Here is a 19,430-nt window from a genome sequence, read left to right as displayed (position 1 = left end):
ATTTAGGACAGAGATGAGGAATTTCTTCACCCAGAGAGTGGTGAACCTGTGGAATTCTCTACCACAGAAGGCAGTTGAGGCCAATTCATTAAATATATTCAAGAAGGAGTTAAGATATATTTCTTAAGGCTAAAGGGATATGGGGAGAAAGCAGGGACAGGGTACTGAATTTGGATGATCAGCCATGATCTCATTAAATGGCGAAACAGGCTCGAGGGGCCAAATGGCCTACTCCTACTCCTATCTTCTATGTTTCTATGTTTTTATTGCACTAATTCTCTGAGCATGCACATTGGGGAAGAAAGGCTGAACGATCCAGACTATTGTAATACTCACTTGGGCTCCTGTTTTGGTAGGCTACCTGTTAAGGATGAATGACATAAGATGTGAAGTTATATAGATCTTCCAGACCTTTGCTTGATTTAGAGAAAAATGTTGCAGAACTCTTCCTCAGGAGATCAATTGTGCTGGATGGAGTCTATGATAGAGTGGGTGAAATTGGATTAACTGGCCAGCAGCTTCCCGTGCTGATGGGTGGAACAGTGACTGGATGGCTCAAGCCTCCACTGATGCTGCTGTGAAACTACCGATGTACAATCCTCCTGCCAGTTTATCTCCCAGCTCCCTCTGGATAGATGCCTGTCGCCACTCAGCACATCCCTCCCACCCCACCCCGACCGCCCTCAATTCTTATCGGTGACTGTTAAATGACCCCACGTGACTAAGATGGAGAAATGACAGAGTGGAGGATCGTCTGGTGGGGTGGAGGGGTGGGGTCATCTGTGCCTCGTCATGCTGTGACACAGTGTGTTGATTGCCTACTTTTCAAATGTTGACTGTAAGAGGAGAAAGTGCCACAGTGTGAAATTGTAAATGTTCTCACTAACCACCAAGCCCGTCAGTAGGAGCTTACAGCACTCTGGTGGAATGTGTCAAGGGGACACTAGGTGATTTTCCTTTGGGTAATGACAGGAGATGGAGCATCTGCTACTTATCCTGCGTGCCGCTGCGATCTACTGACGTGACTGGGCCTGGTTTCTGTCTCCACAGCTGCCTACCTGGAAAGACACAGCCCCAAGTCTGCGTTGGAGCTCCTGCAGAGAGAGACAGTCAGAACTGAAGAGGAATCTGAGGTGAGGCCTCGGCAAAAATAAAACCCCTGCAGGCCCCTTTCTGATAGATCGTAACCCTACCTCACAACCAGCAAACTTGAAAATCAGCGACACCTTATTTTATGATGTGCAGTTACAGTTACAATCAAATAGCCCTTCATTTGCAAATTTTGTACTTTTATTTATGCACTTCTAATGAGTTTAATGCATTGTTATGGTTTACACAAGTCCAAATGCTAAAAGCCCCTAGTATGTAAGGAAAAGGGGCCAACTTTGGCTCGTAAACAGAATATTAAAGAGACACTAAAAGAGGCTGAACCCAGGTTATTACTGGAGGAGAGGAGCACAGATTTCTCCGTCAGTATACAGACCCCCTGCAATAATATTCAAGTTGGGTTGCATTCCTTTATTATTAGCCCATCTGATTGAGAGTTGTGAAGTAAACAAATTATGCACACCTGAGACCGAAATCCTTAGCTTTAAGAGTTTTGGCCGGGAATGTGCTTCATTTGTTTTTCACACCTCTCAATCAAACGGGTTCACACCTTTATGTTATTTTGATATTTCTGCTGCTCCATTAGATGCACTCCTGCATCTGGTGGGAAAGGCCGCGGGGTTCAAGCCCCAGTCTAGGATCTGAGCACATCATCTAGGCTGTTACTTCAGGCAGTGCTGCTTTGCTGGGTGAGATATTAAACTGAGTCCCTGACTACCTTACCAGTTGTACGTTAACCGTTTATGATGCCATTCACAGAGGAGGAGGATATTTTCACCTCAAACCAATAATTGGGCATTTATCTCATTCCTGTGTGAAAAACGGCTGCTGCCTTTATGTACATAAATAACATAAGGCATGCACTTCAAAGTTGTTTTCATATCTTCACACTCTCCCCTTGAAGAATAGTGTGAAGTAGTGGATGGATTTGCCAGTGACTAACAGTCTTACAGGCCGCAACGCAAACACACTCCTTTCATGGGGCGGGGGGAGGAGGGGGACGCAGCAATGTTCCCCCTAAGGTGTGTGGCCTGTGCACCGATCACAAGGTCCCGCGCAGGCTGCTCACCAGCTGCTGCCTTTGGAAGAGATACGGTGCATGGCACAGCAAACTTAAAGGGGGAAAAACAATTAGAGGGAACATTGGTGGTGGTGGGGGGTTAAAGTGCCTGCACACATCCCAATGGATGTTAACCCAAAATTTAGAAGCACAGCTCTGGTCTCCACTCGCCAGGACTGTCTAGAGCAAGGTTTGAACCCCATACTGTCTGACTCAGAGGCAGCAATGCTACCACTAAGCTAAAGGGCTTGCTCCACTTCAAAGTAATTCATGTGCAATGCTTTGGTCCTAGCAAATTGGCTTTTAATGAGAAGCTTGTCTTTTGCCAAGTCCGATACTTGGCGGGCCTGGGGTAGGGCTAGGAAACAGCCGCGCAAGAGGAAAAAAAACTTTTTAAAAGCAAATTATTTCAACAATTGTGTGTCATCAACATTCAGTTGGTATCAGGGGTGCCTTTATTACAATGCAGTCACTCACTCACTCTCTGTCTCTGCCCCCTCTCTATTACAGGCTCACCTAGCTCCCACCTCGTTGCCAACTCTTTAAGTTGCTGCAGATTTGGTTGCGGTGCCTCTGGCTCATTATTGCTCAGAATTAATGTTACATTTTTCCTTTTGTTTTCTTTATATTTTGACACATCCCTTAGTTAAAGTGTAACGTATTAAATGGATCATTTCTCTGTTTCTATTTTGCTGGAGTGTCTCTGATTATTAATTATCAGGCTTTTTTTTTACAATATTTGGACTGCATTATACTCTGTATTTATTATTAGTTTTAACCCTAGTTCCTATATCTGAAATAATATATTTTATTAATTTTTTTTTGCTGTCTCTTCAACTCACACCCTATCCCTAGCTCTGAATCTAAAAGAACTGCATGAATGTTCTGTGCCTGCAAGACTAGGCCCTGGCTCTCGACTGGGAGCCTGGTCATATCCTTCACCTATTCCAGATTTCCTTATGTCAGTAAGCAGCTGTAGCCAGTTTTAGTTTCACAAACTCAGCCTTTTACTCCCCGAGTCTGCTCCACTCCCTACTGGTGGCTCTGAACTTCTTGAGGCCCTGATGGTTTTACAACATGGTGACAGCTCACACCAACCAGCCCAGTTTTAATATTTTACCGCGGACCCTGCAAACCTGATTTGAAAAGAAAAATCACATCAAAAAAGAGGTTACAAATTTGGAAAACTGGACATTTGTTGCTCCATGTGCTTTAAATTTAAAAGAAAACATGCAATCTGCTCAATAAAAGACTATGGACTGTGGTGACTTGATGCGAGGTGAACTAGGAATCCCAGGAGTATTCAGGACAGCTGGTGCGTGGAGGAGTCGTAAATCTCACCTGCTCTGGGTGAGAGAGCATGTTGAATATTTATGTACTGAGCCGTACAAAAGGAAAGACATCTGAAGCCCGTCGAAAATAATTAAATGAGCTGAGTGGATATGAGAGAGCATGAAGCTGGAGGCTGAGGAGGTAGTATTGAGAGTTTTGTCTTATGGTCCTGCCCTCACCCAACACACACACACCAATGTAAGTTTAACGGTGATATCGAAGAACTTCTACCATGTAATGCCTTATTATAACTCACAGTGCTCTACTCATGCAGTCATGATGTTAGTGAATGTGGCAGCTATTTTGCACATAGAAGTGACCCATACAATGACCAGTTAATTTGTGTGTTTTATTAGTGTTGGTTGGGACTCCAGGAGAACTCCCTGCTTTCAAACAGTGCCTTGGAATCTTTAACAGCTGCTGAACAGGGCCTTAGTTTAACAGGTCCTGCATTGGACTCATCGGTCACCTGAGAACTCATTTTTAACGTGGAAGCAAGTCATCCTCGGTTCCGAGGGACTGCCTAAGAAGAAGAAGGAGTTTAACACTGAGCAGGGCCTTAGTTTAACAATCATCCAAATAATAGCACCTCTGTCAAACTTGACTCAGTCCCAGCACTATTGCCTCTAAGTCAGAAGGTGGGTTCACTGCAGGACTTAATCACATCAGCTAGGTTGACACCTCAGTATGGTGTTGATGGAGATACATGAGATGTTAAACCAAGGCTCTACATGCCCCCACAGGTGGATGTAAAATATACTTCAATGCCTGTTGGAGGGGCTGTCTTTTGGATGAGATGATAACTGAGGTTCCAATTTGCTATTAAGGTGGATGGGATAGATCCCATGGTGCTATTTGAAGAACAAGAGAGGAGCTCTGGTCAATATTTATCTCCCAACTAAAACCACTAAAAACTGATTATCTGGGCATTCCAATCATTGGCCCGGATATTCCGATGCCTACGGGTGGGTACGCGCTGTGTACACACCCGTAGGGACATCAGAAATGCCAGTTTCAGGTATGCACAGCGCATGTGCTGAAAACCGGCATTTCCGATCTGTCAAGAATGCTCTTCACAGATCGGACGTCTGCCCTGGAGAAGGGCCTCTGCGGGGGGAGAGTTCCGCTTTCTGGAGAACCTCCACCCGCAGAAAACCCTTAGAAATCTTACACCTGGTAAAAGCTTGCATAAGGCCTGCTTTTACCAGCATAAGATTTGAAAAAAGTTTTTTAAAAATTCAGTCATTTATCATTTAAAAATACTTTTAAAAAGTTAAGTTTATTTTTAGCCCTGTAAACAACTTTAATTATTTTTTTCAAAAAATTAAATTTTTGTTTAAAATATTTAATTGTAATTTCAACTAATTTTAAAAATGTGATGTTTTTTAAAAATGTATTTAATGTCTTGAAGTGTTTTTGGGGTGATCTCCATTCATATATTTGACAGGTCTATCTGTTAAGTGTATGAAGGGAGATTCCCTTCTTTGACTGGCTCCCCATGGCCCACGTGATCACAGGGACGCTTGCGAACCGCCTGCGCCCCTGGGATACGTGGGCCCTGCACATTTCAAGTTGGAGAGGCCCAGGAGTGGAACTATACGCACCTCGGGAGCCCTCAGGGAAGTGCGTAGATTTTTTCCAGATCGGAGGCTTCCGCACGCAGGAAGCCTCCGATCGGAAAATACGGCCCCTTGTTTTTTGAGGGATCTTGCTGTGTGCAAATTGGCTACTACTTTTACCTACATCATATTAGCTATAAAGCATTTTGGGATGTCGTGAGGATGTGAACGGCACTATATAAATGCAAGTTAATTCTTTCTCTGACAACACAGCACTCCATCAGTACCGGCCAAGATGATATGCTCTAATCCTGGATTGGGGCCTTGTGCACAACCTTCTAACTCAAAGGCTGCCAAACTGACACTTGTATAAACTTGCTTTATTTATTTCTCCTCATCCATAGTTATTAATCTCATGAATCTAATGAAAAGTATAATCCTTGGTGCCCTCCCAAGCTATTTTCTTGCTTGGGCACAATTGGGCTGCTGTTGCTGTTGAACCTGCCCAGTGGAAGCAGGTCTATGTTGAAGAAAGCCCAGCAGTGATTGGTGTCGTCATAGTGTCAACCAGACTTTGTAACCTTGATTGGCTGAGAGACCTTCCTTTGCTGTTGGTTTTCCACCAATCAGAGGCGACTTTCTTAAATGTTACACCTTGGGTAGAGAGAATCAGGAATTAGAGGAAAACACAGAAAGTAGAAGAACTTTAAACTTATTCTTTCAAAGAAAAAACATTAGAATAGATAAAGTAAGTATGATTAAACAGAAATGAAGCCCAATGAACATAAAACTAAATCATCGAAACAGAAGAGAGAATATGACCACAAGTTTTCATAACCGTTTTTTATATTTATGTAAAACTGAGTTCAAGTGTCTGTTTTTGTAGTTTAGGATTAGTATTACATTAATGTAGCTATTCCAGACTTTTCAATATTTTTATTACTGTAATATTAGTGTTTTAATTCAGGCTCATGGCCTCAGCTGAAATTTTTATTGAAAAGTCAGTTGAGGTTGACTGAAATCTCCCTGGTAAGGCTGCAGTTAGGACGTTGTGTCTAGTTTTGGGCACCTTACTTTAGGAAGGATTTCAGCCATGAAGATGGTGAAGCAGAGATTCACTAAGATGATCGGCTTTAGTTATGAGCAAATATTAACCAGGCCTCTCCATTAGAACAGAGAAAGTTAAGAGACCTGCTGGCGGTGTTCAAAATATGTTTCTGTGTTTCTATGTGAGGGGTTTCAGTCGGGTAAATAGGAGAAAACTATTTCCACTGGTTGGCGAGTCAGTAACTAAAGGGCACAAATCACCAAAAGAATGCAGAGAAATGTTGGGATAAATATTTTTAAGCTGCGGTTTGTTAGGATGTGGGATGCTCTCCCATAAACAATGGTGGAAGCAGAATTCATCATGGTTTTTAAAAGGGAAGTGGATGCATTTTTAAATAAGAACATCTTTAAAAGGTATGGGGAAGGGGAATGGGATTTGGTGGATAGGTCTTTCAGAAAGATGGCACAGGTGCAATAAATGGAATTGCCTCCTTCTGTGCTGTAAAGTTTTGGGATTTTGTGGTCCTCAATAAGCTAAGGATTAAGTCTGAGCAATAAAAATGTAAATAACTAACTTATGTAGTCACGTTGGCAGATGTCCCGCTCGTCACCTTATTTACATTATCATTAGACGTTTTCCAGTTCGTGTTCCTTTCCTGGTGACTTTTATTTTGTTTCTTAACCCAGTCTACTCGCTGCAGTGGGAGATTAGAAAGCATATAATAAGGAACTGATTGTAGAAAGTGGTTTGAGATGTTTCCTGAACCTACTAATTCAATGTCGATAAAACTAATTGGCTTTCGAGCTGATGGCTGGACAAATTGCATGTTAAGGGAAGTAACTTTGTGAGTTTCCTTAATTTAGCGGGTGTTTACTTCTGCCGACACTCCTACGTTTACTCCTGGGATTTAAATGTTAAATATTTGACATCGAATTTACAGCACAGAAATAGGCCATTCGGTCCAACTGGTGTTTATGTTCCACACGAGCCTCCTCCCACCTTACTTCATCTCATTCTATCAATATAACCTTCTATTCCTTTCTCCCTCATGTACTTATCTAGCTTACTCTTAAATGCATCTATGCTATTCACCTCAACCACTCCATGTGGTAGCTGGTTCAACATTCCCATCAGTTTCTGAGTAAAGATTTCCACCTTACATTAACTCAAGACCCAACGCTGGTGCTTTTTCTTTTGCTTGATAAGCAGAAATTAACAGGACTTACTTCAATTTCACACCACACTAATTTCTCCCATTTAAAGCTGGGGCTAAAGCCCTGGAGGGAGCCAGAAGAGTTTGAATAGTGAGCAGAGCAGGAGAGATTGATTAAAGGAGGAAGGCTGCCAGATACGTTGGAGGAGAAGCAGCAACAGTAGGAACCCACATGTGGGGCGGTGGACTTTCAGGACTCGTTAATGCCCACTGCAGTGTGAATACTGACAGTTTGCCACTACGCGGACCTCAGCAAGAGACAGTGTTAAGGGGGTTGCACCTCAACAGGGATGCAATCTCAGACCTGTGAACTAGACCTGCCACCAAAGAGCTGCATCTGGACAGCATTCTCAGTGCTAAACTTCTACACGACTGAGTAATACCAGGCAACAACAGGAGACATCACTTGGATCGGCCAGTATGCCGTTCACAGCTGTATCCCTGAAGTAAGAGATGTCCTCGTCCACCAAATGGCAGCATATATCAAGTGTAACAGTGGTACCTAGCCAGAGAGGCGGACCAATTTAACCCATCATGTGGTCCCCAAGTACTCGACGCTATTAACTGCCACTACTTGTCGAAGTGCCCTCCTCATTATGAAAGGAAAGGCTTTCTACTCCCTGAACATTCAGATGGTTTGAAACCACCAACAAAAGGTTATGCAAGTTAATGCTTATTTTCAATGGAGTATTCATGATGCCCACATCTTGAAGGAATCAAAGGTTCCATAAGTGTTTGAGGGGGGAAACAGAATACATCGCTGGCAGGTTAACAGTTTCACTATTATAGGATCACACTGTGGCAGGGGTGTATTTTTGTGGGTCAGTCTCACAGTGACAAGACTCCTGCGAAGCAAAGATAACCCCCAGCTTCTTTTTCCCATGACCAGCTGCCTGCTTATACCCCTGCTCCTCCATCCTCATGTCAAATAACAAGTGCAAGGAGTTCATGGATTTCTTTGTCAGCAAGATCCACCAAACCTCACCTCCCAGCCCCCAACCGGAACACTCCTACCCTAGCCCATCTCTCTCTTTCTCATGCTCCGTAGTTTCTCTCCCATCTATCCCCGTGCTCTCTCCAAGTTCAACTCATCCCTGAGATCCACCTCCTGCTCCCTCAACTGCCTTCCCACTGAACTACTGACCACCCAACTTCTCTTCCTGTCCCCAATGCTGATGTTATAAATGTTCCGTCTGCTCTGGCACTGTCACCCCTCCCTTTAAAAACCACTGTCATCGCCCCTCTCCTCAAAAAAAAAAAAAAAAAAAAAAAAAAACGGCCCTGCCTCAATCCTTATGTCTTTGCAAACTACTGTTCCATCTCTAACCTTCCTTTCCTACTGAGTCCTTGAACGTATTGTCACCATTCAGATTTGTAACATCTTTCCTGCCACTCCATGCTTGAATCCCTCCCACAGCTTTAAAATTGCCTTAACTAAAGTCATGAGGGGTATTCATTGTGACTGACCATGGTGTATTATCCTTCCTCATCTTACTGGCCCTCTCTGCAGCCTTTGACAACGTTGACCACATCAATCTCTTCCAATGCCTCTCTTCCATTGTCCAACTTGGTGGGTCAGACCTCACTTAGTTTCACTCTTACTATCCAATCTAGCCAAATCATCTCTAGCAATGGCTTCTCTTCCCACTCCTACAAACATTACCTCGGGAATGCTGCAAGGATCCATTATTGGCACCTTCCTCATCTTCATCTACATGCTGATTCTTGGTGAAATCATCCACAGATATATGGTCAGCTTCAACATGTACATTGATGATATCCAGCTCTACCACTCCAACCCCTCCACTGCCTCTGTGTTGTCAGACTGCATGTCCGACATACAATCTTGGATGAGCCACAAATTCCTCTAGCCCGTCACCCCTGTCCTTTCAGGCCTACATCGACTCCCAGTCCCCCAACACCTTAAATGTAAATGTCTTTCTTTTTCAAATCCCTTCATGGCCTCGCCCCCTCTATCTCTGTATCTTCCTCCAACCCTGCAATCCAGCCCTCCCCCCAGTCCTCTGGCTCATGCCTCTTGTGCAACCCCCTCTCTTCACCCCACCATTGACGACCGTGCCTTCAGGCCCCGTGTCTTGCAATTTGCTCCCTAAACCCATCTGCTTCTCTACCTCTCTTTCCTACTTTAAGACTACATAGGATTACATAGGATAGGCACAGAAACAGTCCAACCAGTCCATTCCGGCGTTTATGCTCCACTCGAGCCTCCTCCCGTCTTTCCTCATCTAAATCTATCAGCATAACCCTCTATTCCCTTCTCCCTCATAAGTTTGTCCAGACTCCCCTTAAATGCATCTATACTATTCGCTTCAACCACTCCCTGTGGTAGCGAGTTCCACATTCTCACCACTCTTTGGGTAAAGAAGTTTCTTCTGAATTCCCTATTGGATGTCTTGGGGACTATCTTATATTGATGGCCTCAACTTATGCTCGTCCCCACAAGTGGAAACACTCTCTCTGTATCCACTCTATTAAAACCCTTCATAATTTTAAAGACCTCTATTAGGTCACCCCTCAGCCTTCTTTTTTCAAGAGAAAAGAGACCCAGCCTGTTCATACTTTCCTGATAGGTATACCCTCGCATTTCTGGTATCATCCTTGTAAATCTTCTCTGGAACTTCTCCAGTGTCTCTATATCCTTTTTATAATATGGCGACCAGAACTGTACGCAGTACTCTAAGCGTAGTCTAACCAAGGTTCGATACAGGTTTAGCATAACTTCCCTACTTTTCAATTCTATCCCTCTAGAAATAAACCCGAGTGCTTGGTTTGCTTTTTTTATGGCCTTGCTAACCTGTGGCGCAACTTTTAGTGATTTGTATATTTGTACTCCGAGATCCCTTTGTTCCTCTACCCCACCTAGACTCGCACCCTCCAAGTGATAAGTGACCTCCCTATTCTTCCTACCAAAATGTAATACCTCACATTTATCTGTGTTGAACTTCATTTGCCAATTATATGTCCATTCTGCAAGTTTATTAATGTCCTCCTGTAATTTGTTGCAGCTCTCCTCAGTATTGACTATCCCAATTTGGCATCATCTGCAAATTTAGAAACTGTGTTTTTGATTCCAAAGACTCTCTTTCAAGTCCACCCCTTTGACCATGCCCCTTCATAATATCGCTTTCTTTGGCTTGATGTCCAATTTTCCCTTACCCCTCAGGAAAGCACCTTTGGGGTATTTTCTACATTAAAGACACTATGCAAATGCAATTTATTGTTGGCGGCAGTTAGTCACACAGTGACAGGGCTGCACTATTGTAGGGTCCATCATTGCTGGGTCTAGAGTTGCACTTGTCCCCACTCTGTCCTAGGCCTTCACCACTGCCATGTTCTTCTAGTTGCCTCAGTCTTCCCACCCTAGACAAACAGAGGACTTATTAATAGTCCGACATGCCGTCTAATTATTTATATATTGTGAAAGTTCGGTAAGCAAAAGTGTGGCTTGCTTCAAATTCACAAGATTCATATCAAATACCTGAAATTTAATGTGTGCCAAAAGAAGTTTTCAAGCATTTCCTTCCAATTGTTGAAGTTTATAGAGCTGCGCTAAGCAGTGATGACCATCCTCATTATTATTTTTTCTTATTAGTACAGTGCAGCCCAATGTTAGAACTCCCACAAGATCAGCCCAAGTTAGCTTGTGTGTTGATTACCGCTCCCTCCTGATTGACAGGTGCTCAATGCCTCCCTCTGGCAGGCCTAACTAGAAGCAAGAGCCCATGCCACAGCAAATGGCAGTCATCGCTTATACTAAGCCCCGCTGCAGAATAGTAGTCCCCTGATACATGAGGAAATCTAGGCCTAGACGTTCATCTTCAGCGTTCCCATGTAGAGCATCATCTGCCGGGATCACCTTTCGGAAATTAAGGTCGATGAAGCTCCACACTGAAGATGAAAATTGAGGCACTGATGAATCGAAGAATGGAATAAGTAAACACCCTTCATATTCACTTTTCAACAGACCAGCTACAATCTGCAACGTCTTGGAGACTGTTTTCTAAAATAAATGTTTGCAAAAAACGGCACTATTTCAGTCTCATTATACAAACTAAAGCTTCTAATACCTTGCAGAGGACAGAGTTGGGCAGGATTCAGACCATGCTTTGCTACCTCAGGAAGCTGTGGTCCACCTAATCCCCATCCTTTACGAGTGCTGTTTTGCACCAGATATTACACAAGTTTCCTGGCTGCCGCGCATTCGTGTACAATTTGTACCTGTCTCAATTTGTTACTTGCACCATATTTCATACAGGAAGAGATTCCCCTCCCCCCTGCTCGCTACACCGAATCATGAGCTAGCTGTTTGTGCTGCAGTTGGAAATCTGTTTAAAACAATTTTTTCTGGTCTGAGTTACACCTCCCTTTGGTTATATTTTCTTTGCTATTAAAGAAAATTATTTCTGTCTCCGCCATTCATTGTGTAAATGGGTGAGCAGGAAATCTACCATACAGGCCAACCAGGAAAACCAGCAAAAGCTGAACAACAGCTTCAAAATACTGACACTGTCCAAATAAACCTGACGCCTCACAGACAGCCCTGAATCTAGTTCTATGACATGTAGTTAAACTGAGAGTGCAGTAGGACACAGCCTTGCCAAAATTTAAGGTGCAGGTATACCCAACATTATATCACTTGTGTACACTGATTGTGGCAAAGATTTGGAGGATTTTCCTTCATTTATTGCAGAGGCTTGCAAGCTATTATGGATATGTGTTGGTACTCATTCCTGCCCGCCCCTTAGTTGGTACTCTTCCACTGTAGGATTGGGTATCTGATTGCTATTGAGTTTGGTGTCCAGTTGTTGTAGGGCTTGGTGACTTATGGCTGTAGGGTTAGGTATAAGGCTTGGCGCCTGAGTGCTGTGGGGTTGGCATCTGATTGCTGTTGGGTTGGGTGTGTGATTGCTGTGGGGTTTGGTGTCTGATTGCTCTGGGGTTGGGTGTCTGATTGCTGTGGGGTTGGGTGTCTGATTGCTGTGGGGTTGGGTGTCTGATTGCTGTGGGGTTGGGTGTCTGATTGCTGTGGGGTTGGGTGTCTGATTGCTGTGGGGTTGGGTGTCTGATTGCTGTGGGGTTGGGTGTCTGATTGCTGTGGGGTTGGGTGTGTGATTGCTGTGGGGTTGGGTGTGTGATTGCTGTGGGGTTTGGTGTCTGATTGCTGTGGGGTTGGGTGTCTGATTGCTGTGGGGTTGGGTGTCTGATTGCTCTGGGGTTGGGTGTCTGATTGCTGTGGGGTTTGGTGTCTGATTGCTGTGGGGTTGGGTGTCTGATTGCTGTGGGGTTGGGTGTCTGATTGCTGTGGGGTTGGCTGTCTGATTGCTGTGGGGTTTGGTGTCAGATTGCTCTGGGGTTGGGTGTCTGATTGCTGTGGGGTTGGGTGTCTGATTGCTGTGGGGTTGGGTGTCTGATTGCTGTGGGGTTGGCTGTCTGATTGCTGTGGGGTTTGGTGTCAGATTGCTCTGGGGTTGGGTGTCTGATTGCTCTGGGGTTGGGTGTCTGATTGCTGTGGGGTTGGGTGTCTGATTGCTGTGGGGTTGGGTGTCTGATTGCTCTGGGGTTGGGTGTCTGATTGCTCTGGGGTTGGGTGTCTGATTGCTGTGGGGTTGGGTGTCTGATTGCTGTGGGGTTGGGTGTCTGATTGCTGTGGGGTTGGGTGTCTGATTGCTGTGGGGTTGGCTGTCTGATTGCTGTGGGGTTGGGTGTCTGATTGCTGTGGGGTTTGGTGTCTGATTGCTGTGGGGTTGGGTGTCTGATTGCTGTGGGGTTGGGTGTCTGATTGCTGTGGGGTTGGCTGTCTGATTGCTGTGGGGTTTGGTGTCTGATTGCTGTGGAATTGGGTGTCTGATTGCTGTGGGGTTTGGTGTCTGATTGCTCTGGGGTTGGGTGTCTGATTGCTGTGGGGTTGGCTGTCTGATTGCTGTGGGGTTTGGTGTCAGATTGCTGTGGGGTTGGGTGTCTGATTGCTGTGGGGTTTGGTGTCAGATTGCTGTGGGGTTTGGTGTCTGATTGCTCTGGGGTTGGGTGTCTGATTGCTGTGGGGTTTGGTGTCTGATTGCTGTGGGGTTGGGTGTCTGATTGCTGTGGGATTTGGTGTCAGATTGCTCTGGGGTTGGGTGTCTGATTGCTGTGGGGTTGGGTGTCTGATTGCTCTGGGGTTTGGTGTCTGATTGCTCTGGGGTTTGGTGTCAGATTGCTGTGGGATTGGGTGTCTGATTGCTGTGGGGTTTGGTGTCTGATTGCTCTGGGGTTTGGTGTCTGATTGCTCTGGGGTTGGGTGTCTGATTGCTGTGGGGTTGGGTGTCTGATTGCTGTGGGGTTGGGTGTCTGATTGCTGTGGGATTGGGTGTCTGATTGCTGTGGGGTTTGGTGTCAGATTGCTCTGGGGTTGGGTGTCTGATTGCTGTGGGATTGGGTGTCTGATTGCTGTGGGGTTTGGTGTCTGATTGCTCTGGGGTTGGGTGTCTGATTGCTGTGGGGTTGGCTGTCTGATTGCTGTGGGGTTGGGTGTCTGATTGCTGTGGGGTTGGGTGTCTGATTGCTGTGGGGTTGGGTGTCTGATTGCTGTGGGGTTTGGTGTCTGATTGCTGTGGGGTTGGGTGTCTGATTGCTGTGGGGTTGGGTGTCTGATTGCTGTGGGGTTGGCTGTCTGATTGCTGTGGGGTTGGGTGTCTGATTGCTGTGGGGTTTGGTGTCTGATTGCTCTGGGGTTTGGTGTCTGATTGCTCTGGGGTTGGGTGTCTGATTGCTGTGGGGTTGGGTGTCTGATTGCTGTGGGGTTGGGTGTCTGATTGCTGTGGGATTGGGTGTCTGATTGCTGTGGGGTTTGGTGTCAGATTGCTCTGGGGTTGGGTGTCTGATTGCTGTGGGATTGGGTGTCTGATTGCTGTGGGGTTTGGTGTCTGATTGCTCTGGGGTTGGGTGTCTGATTGCTGTGGGGTTGGCTGTCTGATTGCTGTGGGGTTGGGTGTCTGATTGCTGTGGGGTTGGGTGTCTGATTGCTGTGGGGTTTGGTGTCTGATTGCTGTGGGGTTGGGTGTCTGATTGCTGTGGGGTTGGGTGTCTGATTGCTGTGGGGTTGGCTGTCTGATTGCTGTGGGGTTGGGTGTCTGATTGCTGTGGGGTTTGGTGTCAGATTGCTCTGGGGTTGGGTGTCTGATTGCTGTGGGGTTTGGTGTCAGATTGCTGTGGGGTTGGCTGTCTGATTGCTCTGGGGTTGGGTGTCTGATTGCTGTGGGGTTTGGTGTCTGATTGCTGTAGGGTTGAGCATCTCATTGCTGTAGAGTGAAATGTCTAGTTGCTGTAGGATTTGGTGACTGATTGTGGGAGGGTTAGGTGTCCCATTTGCTATAGGTTTTGGTTTCTGCTCACTATGGGTGTCTGGTTATGGCTCAGCCCTTGGTCTGTGATAATTTAGCTAGTCTCAGTTCGGGTGGCAGTGAGCGATCTATCATTTCTTTCAGCTGGGAAGGAGAAATGAGCAGTCTAGGTTCCTGCTCCATATTACTGTCCAGTGACCCATTTTGGAAAGTACTTATTTGTGGGCATCAGGTGAGGGCTTGATTGGAAATGGCTGTGATATTACCCCATTGCTGTAGTGTCCCCCTATTTGATAATCTTTGAACATTTCTGTCCATTCACAGATACCAGAAGGATAACTGCACCCAGAGAATGATACCACAACATGAGTCAGGAGAGGAAGAGAAAACATGGTGGGAGGAAAAGATCTGGGGATTGGCACAAAACAATTCATCAAACATTTAATGGTTAAGAGTTTCTTCATCAGTAGTTTCTGGGCCTTTTCCAAAAAATCTTTGTGTTATTTCACCCACCAATGTATCTGTAGCTCTGAAAGACTTACAGACGGCTTATTGTCATAGTGCAGAGAGAATGGTTCAAAACCGCAGGCAGAGACAACCTGTGGCTCTCCGTTTGTTTCTCTTCATTCTCTGCAGTTGTATTTACACGTGCACAAGTCACAATCTGGCTGCACCCCAGTGGCAATAAGTAGGAAGCAACTTCATCACTGCTATAAACGACAACATCAGAAACCACAGCAACAGCAGAAGGAGCACTTCCACTGCAACTCAACTCAGTTGCGGCATTTCGAGTTGGTGCATGCAATCGGTTTATTGGCATTGCAGTGCCAATCCTGAGCTTTTATTTCCATGTCCTCAGGCTAGATTTGCTAAGACATCTGTCGTGTTGCAGTTAAGTCCAGTTATACCCCGGTTGTACTGCAAAAATTAGGGTACAATATTATAATGAGTTGACCTCTCCCTGCCCCCCAGATACTTGAACAGGCTCAGGAGCAGAGGTCGCCGACACCAACTCTGCCTCACTTTGTCCAGCAGAGCAGGTCTATGCATTTTCGGGCCCTGTCTTACCAATGTTTCTGCTCCCGGATCAAAGTATATAATAAGATTGTCTTTCTTCGTAGGAAATCACTGACACATTCCTGGCTGGGAAGGTGTCACTGGAGAGCTTCCTGGAGAGGTTCCACAGGACAAGAAAACTTTGCCACTTGAGAAAAACGCAAGTGGAGAAGCTCCAAGACCTGATTAAAAAGGACAGAAAGAAGCAGCAGGTGGTACAGCAGAGGCCGGAACAGCGAGTGGCTTCACACAACGTCCCTCGTGGCCCACAAAATGGACCCACAGGCCACGTACTGAACCTGCGCTACGGCTTCACACCCAACATCGTCGTAACCTCCGAGGCCGCGAGTCCATTCTCTGCGCCTTCACCTCTTCCTCAGAGCAAGAACCTGCCTCCCCTCAACCCACGTGAGCGCCAGCCTGCGGTTTCACGGCCTAACACTCCATTCACGCCCCAGGGCCTGCGCTCAGGCCTGCGCATGCTGGGACAGCTCCCAATATGGACTCCAAGGCCATTTAAGATTCAGCGGGCGTACCCGGTGCAGAAACAGCCACCCTACCGATAGAAGTACACCTGGCCTTTCCAGAAAGCTGCTCTGTGCAAATCAAACACAGAACCGCTGGTGGGGAAGGACGGAATGATACATCGTAGGGCAAAACCACATCTGAAACAATGTAGCAGGAATGGAAAGAGAAAATGGAATGAACAATTAAATGGAAAACATTTGTTTGGGGACAAAACGGATTTTCAAGTTGGGCTCTCCAGGTTGCTCAGTAGCCAAACCAGTATGGTTATCAAAACAGAAGGTGGAGACCTCATGCCTGCTTTAGCAACACGAGTGAAAACGACTGGCTGTAGGAACAACATCTCTCACTATCTGGGTAACATTATTGAATATAAGCAAGATTCGCCATGGCTGAATAAGTCAAATTCCCTTTTTACTACATGGGATTTTCCAATATTTTGGCTTTTTGGGGGGGGGGGGGATCTTACTCTACAAATCTGTCATATCCCATGAAGACCACAGCTACTGACCTTGATTATATAAGCCATGAAAGAGATTGAATGGGTATCTGAGAGACTTGGTGATTTTTTTAATTTGTTATTGATCTGCTTTCTGATGTAGTCAATAAGCTAGAGATGAGCAGCCCTAAAAAGAAGGAAGTCCAATTGACCTAAACTTGGCCAATGGTATGAGTTCCTACAGATGGCAGATGAGTATAGGTTAACACAAAGAAACTGGACAATATCCCTCAGATCCGATCATATCAGTATTGCTTTCCTTCCGTTCAGTTTGGTCTGGCTCAGTTCTGGTTGAGTCTGGCACATCCCATCATCGAACTGATCCAGATAACAGCTGGAGCTCATGCAGACTCTCAAAGCCATCCTGAAATGAAACAATACAGTATTTGCTTAAAAATCTGCCTCTGGCAGTCAGAGCATAATGGACAGGCCCAGCTCTTTCACCCAATCTCTGGAAATCAATTTGATAGGGATTTCCCCACGGTACCTGCCAATGGGTGGCTACTTGTCTTTGAACCGACCAGTCTGGTTTGGGGAGTGGCCACCTGATCATTCTCAGGAACGAAAGCTGGTCAGTAAATGTTCATTTTATAACTGCTGCATTAATAAAAATGGTGTGCCTGCATGAAAAGAAACATCTTGGGGGAAAAATTGAGTCGCGCCCCTTTTGGGCGCTAACTTCGCCGGGGCACTACTTTTAGCACCCTGAAAAAATTAGTGCCCCTGTGGCCGAAATTCATCGGTAGCGCCCCAGCAGGGAAGCGGGTGCTACTAGAAGTGCCCCGCCTCCCTCTTGGGGTGCTGCGAGTGAATATTGCGGCGCTATGTGCCGCGGTACTACAGGCCTTCCTCCCCTTCTTAAAGGGGAGAGGCCTTGTGCAGCTGGGCCACCAGGGATCGGAGTGCCGACAAAAGAGCCTGGCACTCGAGCGAAGTGCCGGGCTCATGGAGCGCAGCCGGCACTCCACAGGGGGTGGGGGGGGGGGGGCTTCAGAGGAGGCCGGGGACGGCAGAGGGGGCAGGTGTTGGCAGGCGGCCAGCATCAAAAATGGCCGACCGGCACCTTCCCTTTAATTAGCGCCACCCCGGCCGCAGGTAGGCCCCCCCTGACCCCGTCAGACATAGCGTCTGGCGGTAAGTCAGGGGGCGCTACTGAAGATCGAAGCCGGGGCGCTGAGCACGGTGATGACGTCATCGCTGGCGGCACAGCGCCACGGGGCGCTAATGGTTACCACCGCCACTAACCACCTGCTAAATTTCGCGGGAGGCGTTGACGGCGGCGCCGCGCCCGAGTGCTAGTTGCTTTGTACCCCAGGAGGCGCAAAGCAACCGAATTTTTAGGCCCTTACATTTACAAATGCATTAGTGGGCCCAATTTACATTTTTGCATATGCAAGTGGACCTGTCTCACGTGCACACATGAGAACCCCTCTCAGGTGTGCACATACAAGGGCAGACCCTGTCCCATACATATGCCTTTTAAAAAAGCTGCACCTCATCTACTTTTATAAGTTCTTGTATTGCAATTAATACTGGATCCTCAATTGACCAACAAACAAAACAGGGGAACTAATCTGCCTCCTGACCTGTAATGACCCAAGGTAAAGTCTTGCATCTAGAGTGTATCTGTTACACACCAGCTGTCACATTTCAAAGTGTCACACTTTGCTACAGATTCAAAACTATCTAAAAAATGGCAAGTCACTGACCTTCAGCCTGAAATTTACAAGCAGTTATAACTGCCCTGTGAATTAATTCAACAGCTTACAAGTGGCCCCAATGACCTGGATTTGAATATTTAATCAGCTGTGCTCCCGACCTGAGACTACTGGCGAGCAACGCCACGGAGAATCTGTTCGTTCATACAAATCTGAATAAAATTAAGGCGCTAAAACCATAATTCAAGCTTACTGCCTGTTTCAAACCTGTATTGGCTTTACAGCAGCTTCTGCACAGAGATGGAAATTATTGAACAATTTGAGAAATGACATATACATATGTAGCTGCCCCACAGCTCTGTAGCACCTAGTGCAGTATTAAGGCATACAGACAAGGAAGGTCCCCAGGTTCAGTCCCTTACGTTGCGCTGAGTTAATCTTAGCCGGGCTAACAGTAACGTTTCCGGTACTGGCTTCTGTACACCTGGCACAAGTAAGGAAAATCAGCCAGAGATCCTATGCAGTGAGTCCGGCTGGAAAGTGAATGTGTTTAAATGTCAGTAATACCTCCCCATCGGCAAATATGGTGCTAACTCACTGATTACACTCACATTTGAAGACTGGCCTCTTGAGCGAGATACTGAAGGGCTGCTGGCACCCATGGAACAGGACCTCAATGCATTGTTTTCAAAATCCTCATCCTTGTCTATAAATTCCTTCACAACCTCACTCCAATCTGCCTCTGCAATCTCCTCCAGTGCGGTCTCCCCTCCTGATAGTGCACAATTGCAGCAGCCAATTTATACACAGCAAACTTCCTCAGACAGCAAATGAGATAAATAACCAGATAATGCATTTTCGTCATGTCAATTTTAGGAAGCAACATTGGCCACAATATTGTGAGAACTCCCCTGCTCTTCCTCGTGGAATATTTTATTCCCACTTGAGCAGGCAGACAGGGACTCAGTTTAACATCTCAACTGAAAGACAGCACCTCTGCCAATGTAGCACTCCCTCAGTACTGTACTGAAGT

The 19,430-nt window shown here is 46.0% G+C and overlaps 1 protein-coding gene across 1 annotated transcript in view; it reads left to right on the top strand.

The window, feature by feature from the left end:
- The window catches only part of vps37d (VPS37D subunit of ESCRT-I), a 79,265-nt gene extending 60,616 nt beyond the window's left edge, over positions 1-18,649 (top strand). Inside the window, exons 3-4 of the mRNA XM_085964345.1 lie at positions 1,051-1,133; positions 15,781-18,649. Coding sequence (XP_085820471.1) covers positions 1,051-1,133; positions 15,781-16,281 — 584 coding nt within the window. The 3' untranslated portion in view covers positions 16,282-18,649. The remainder of the gene's footprint in view (positions 1-1,050; positions 1,134-15,780) is intronic.
- The last annotated feature ends 781 nt before the right edge of the window (positions 18,650-19,430 follow it).

The sequence above is a fragment of the Somniosus microcephalus genome, chromosome 22 (genome assembly GCF_052327205.1).
Source record: "Somniosus microcephalus isolate GS21.2 chromosome 22, FLI_Smic_1.0, whole genome shotgun sequence".
Lineage (NCBI taxonomy): Eukaryota > Metazoa > Chordata > Chondrichthyes > Squaliformes > Somniosidae > Somniosus > Somniosus microcephalus.
The sequence above is the reverse complement of the archived record's forward strand: the minus strand, read 5'-3'. Positions and strand labels throughout refer to the sequence as shown.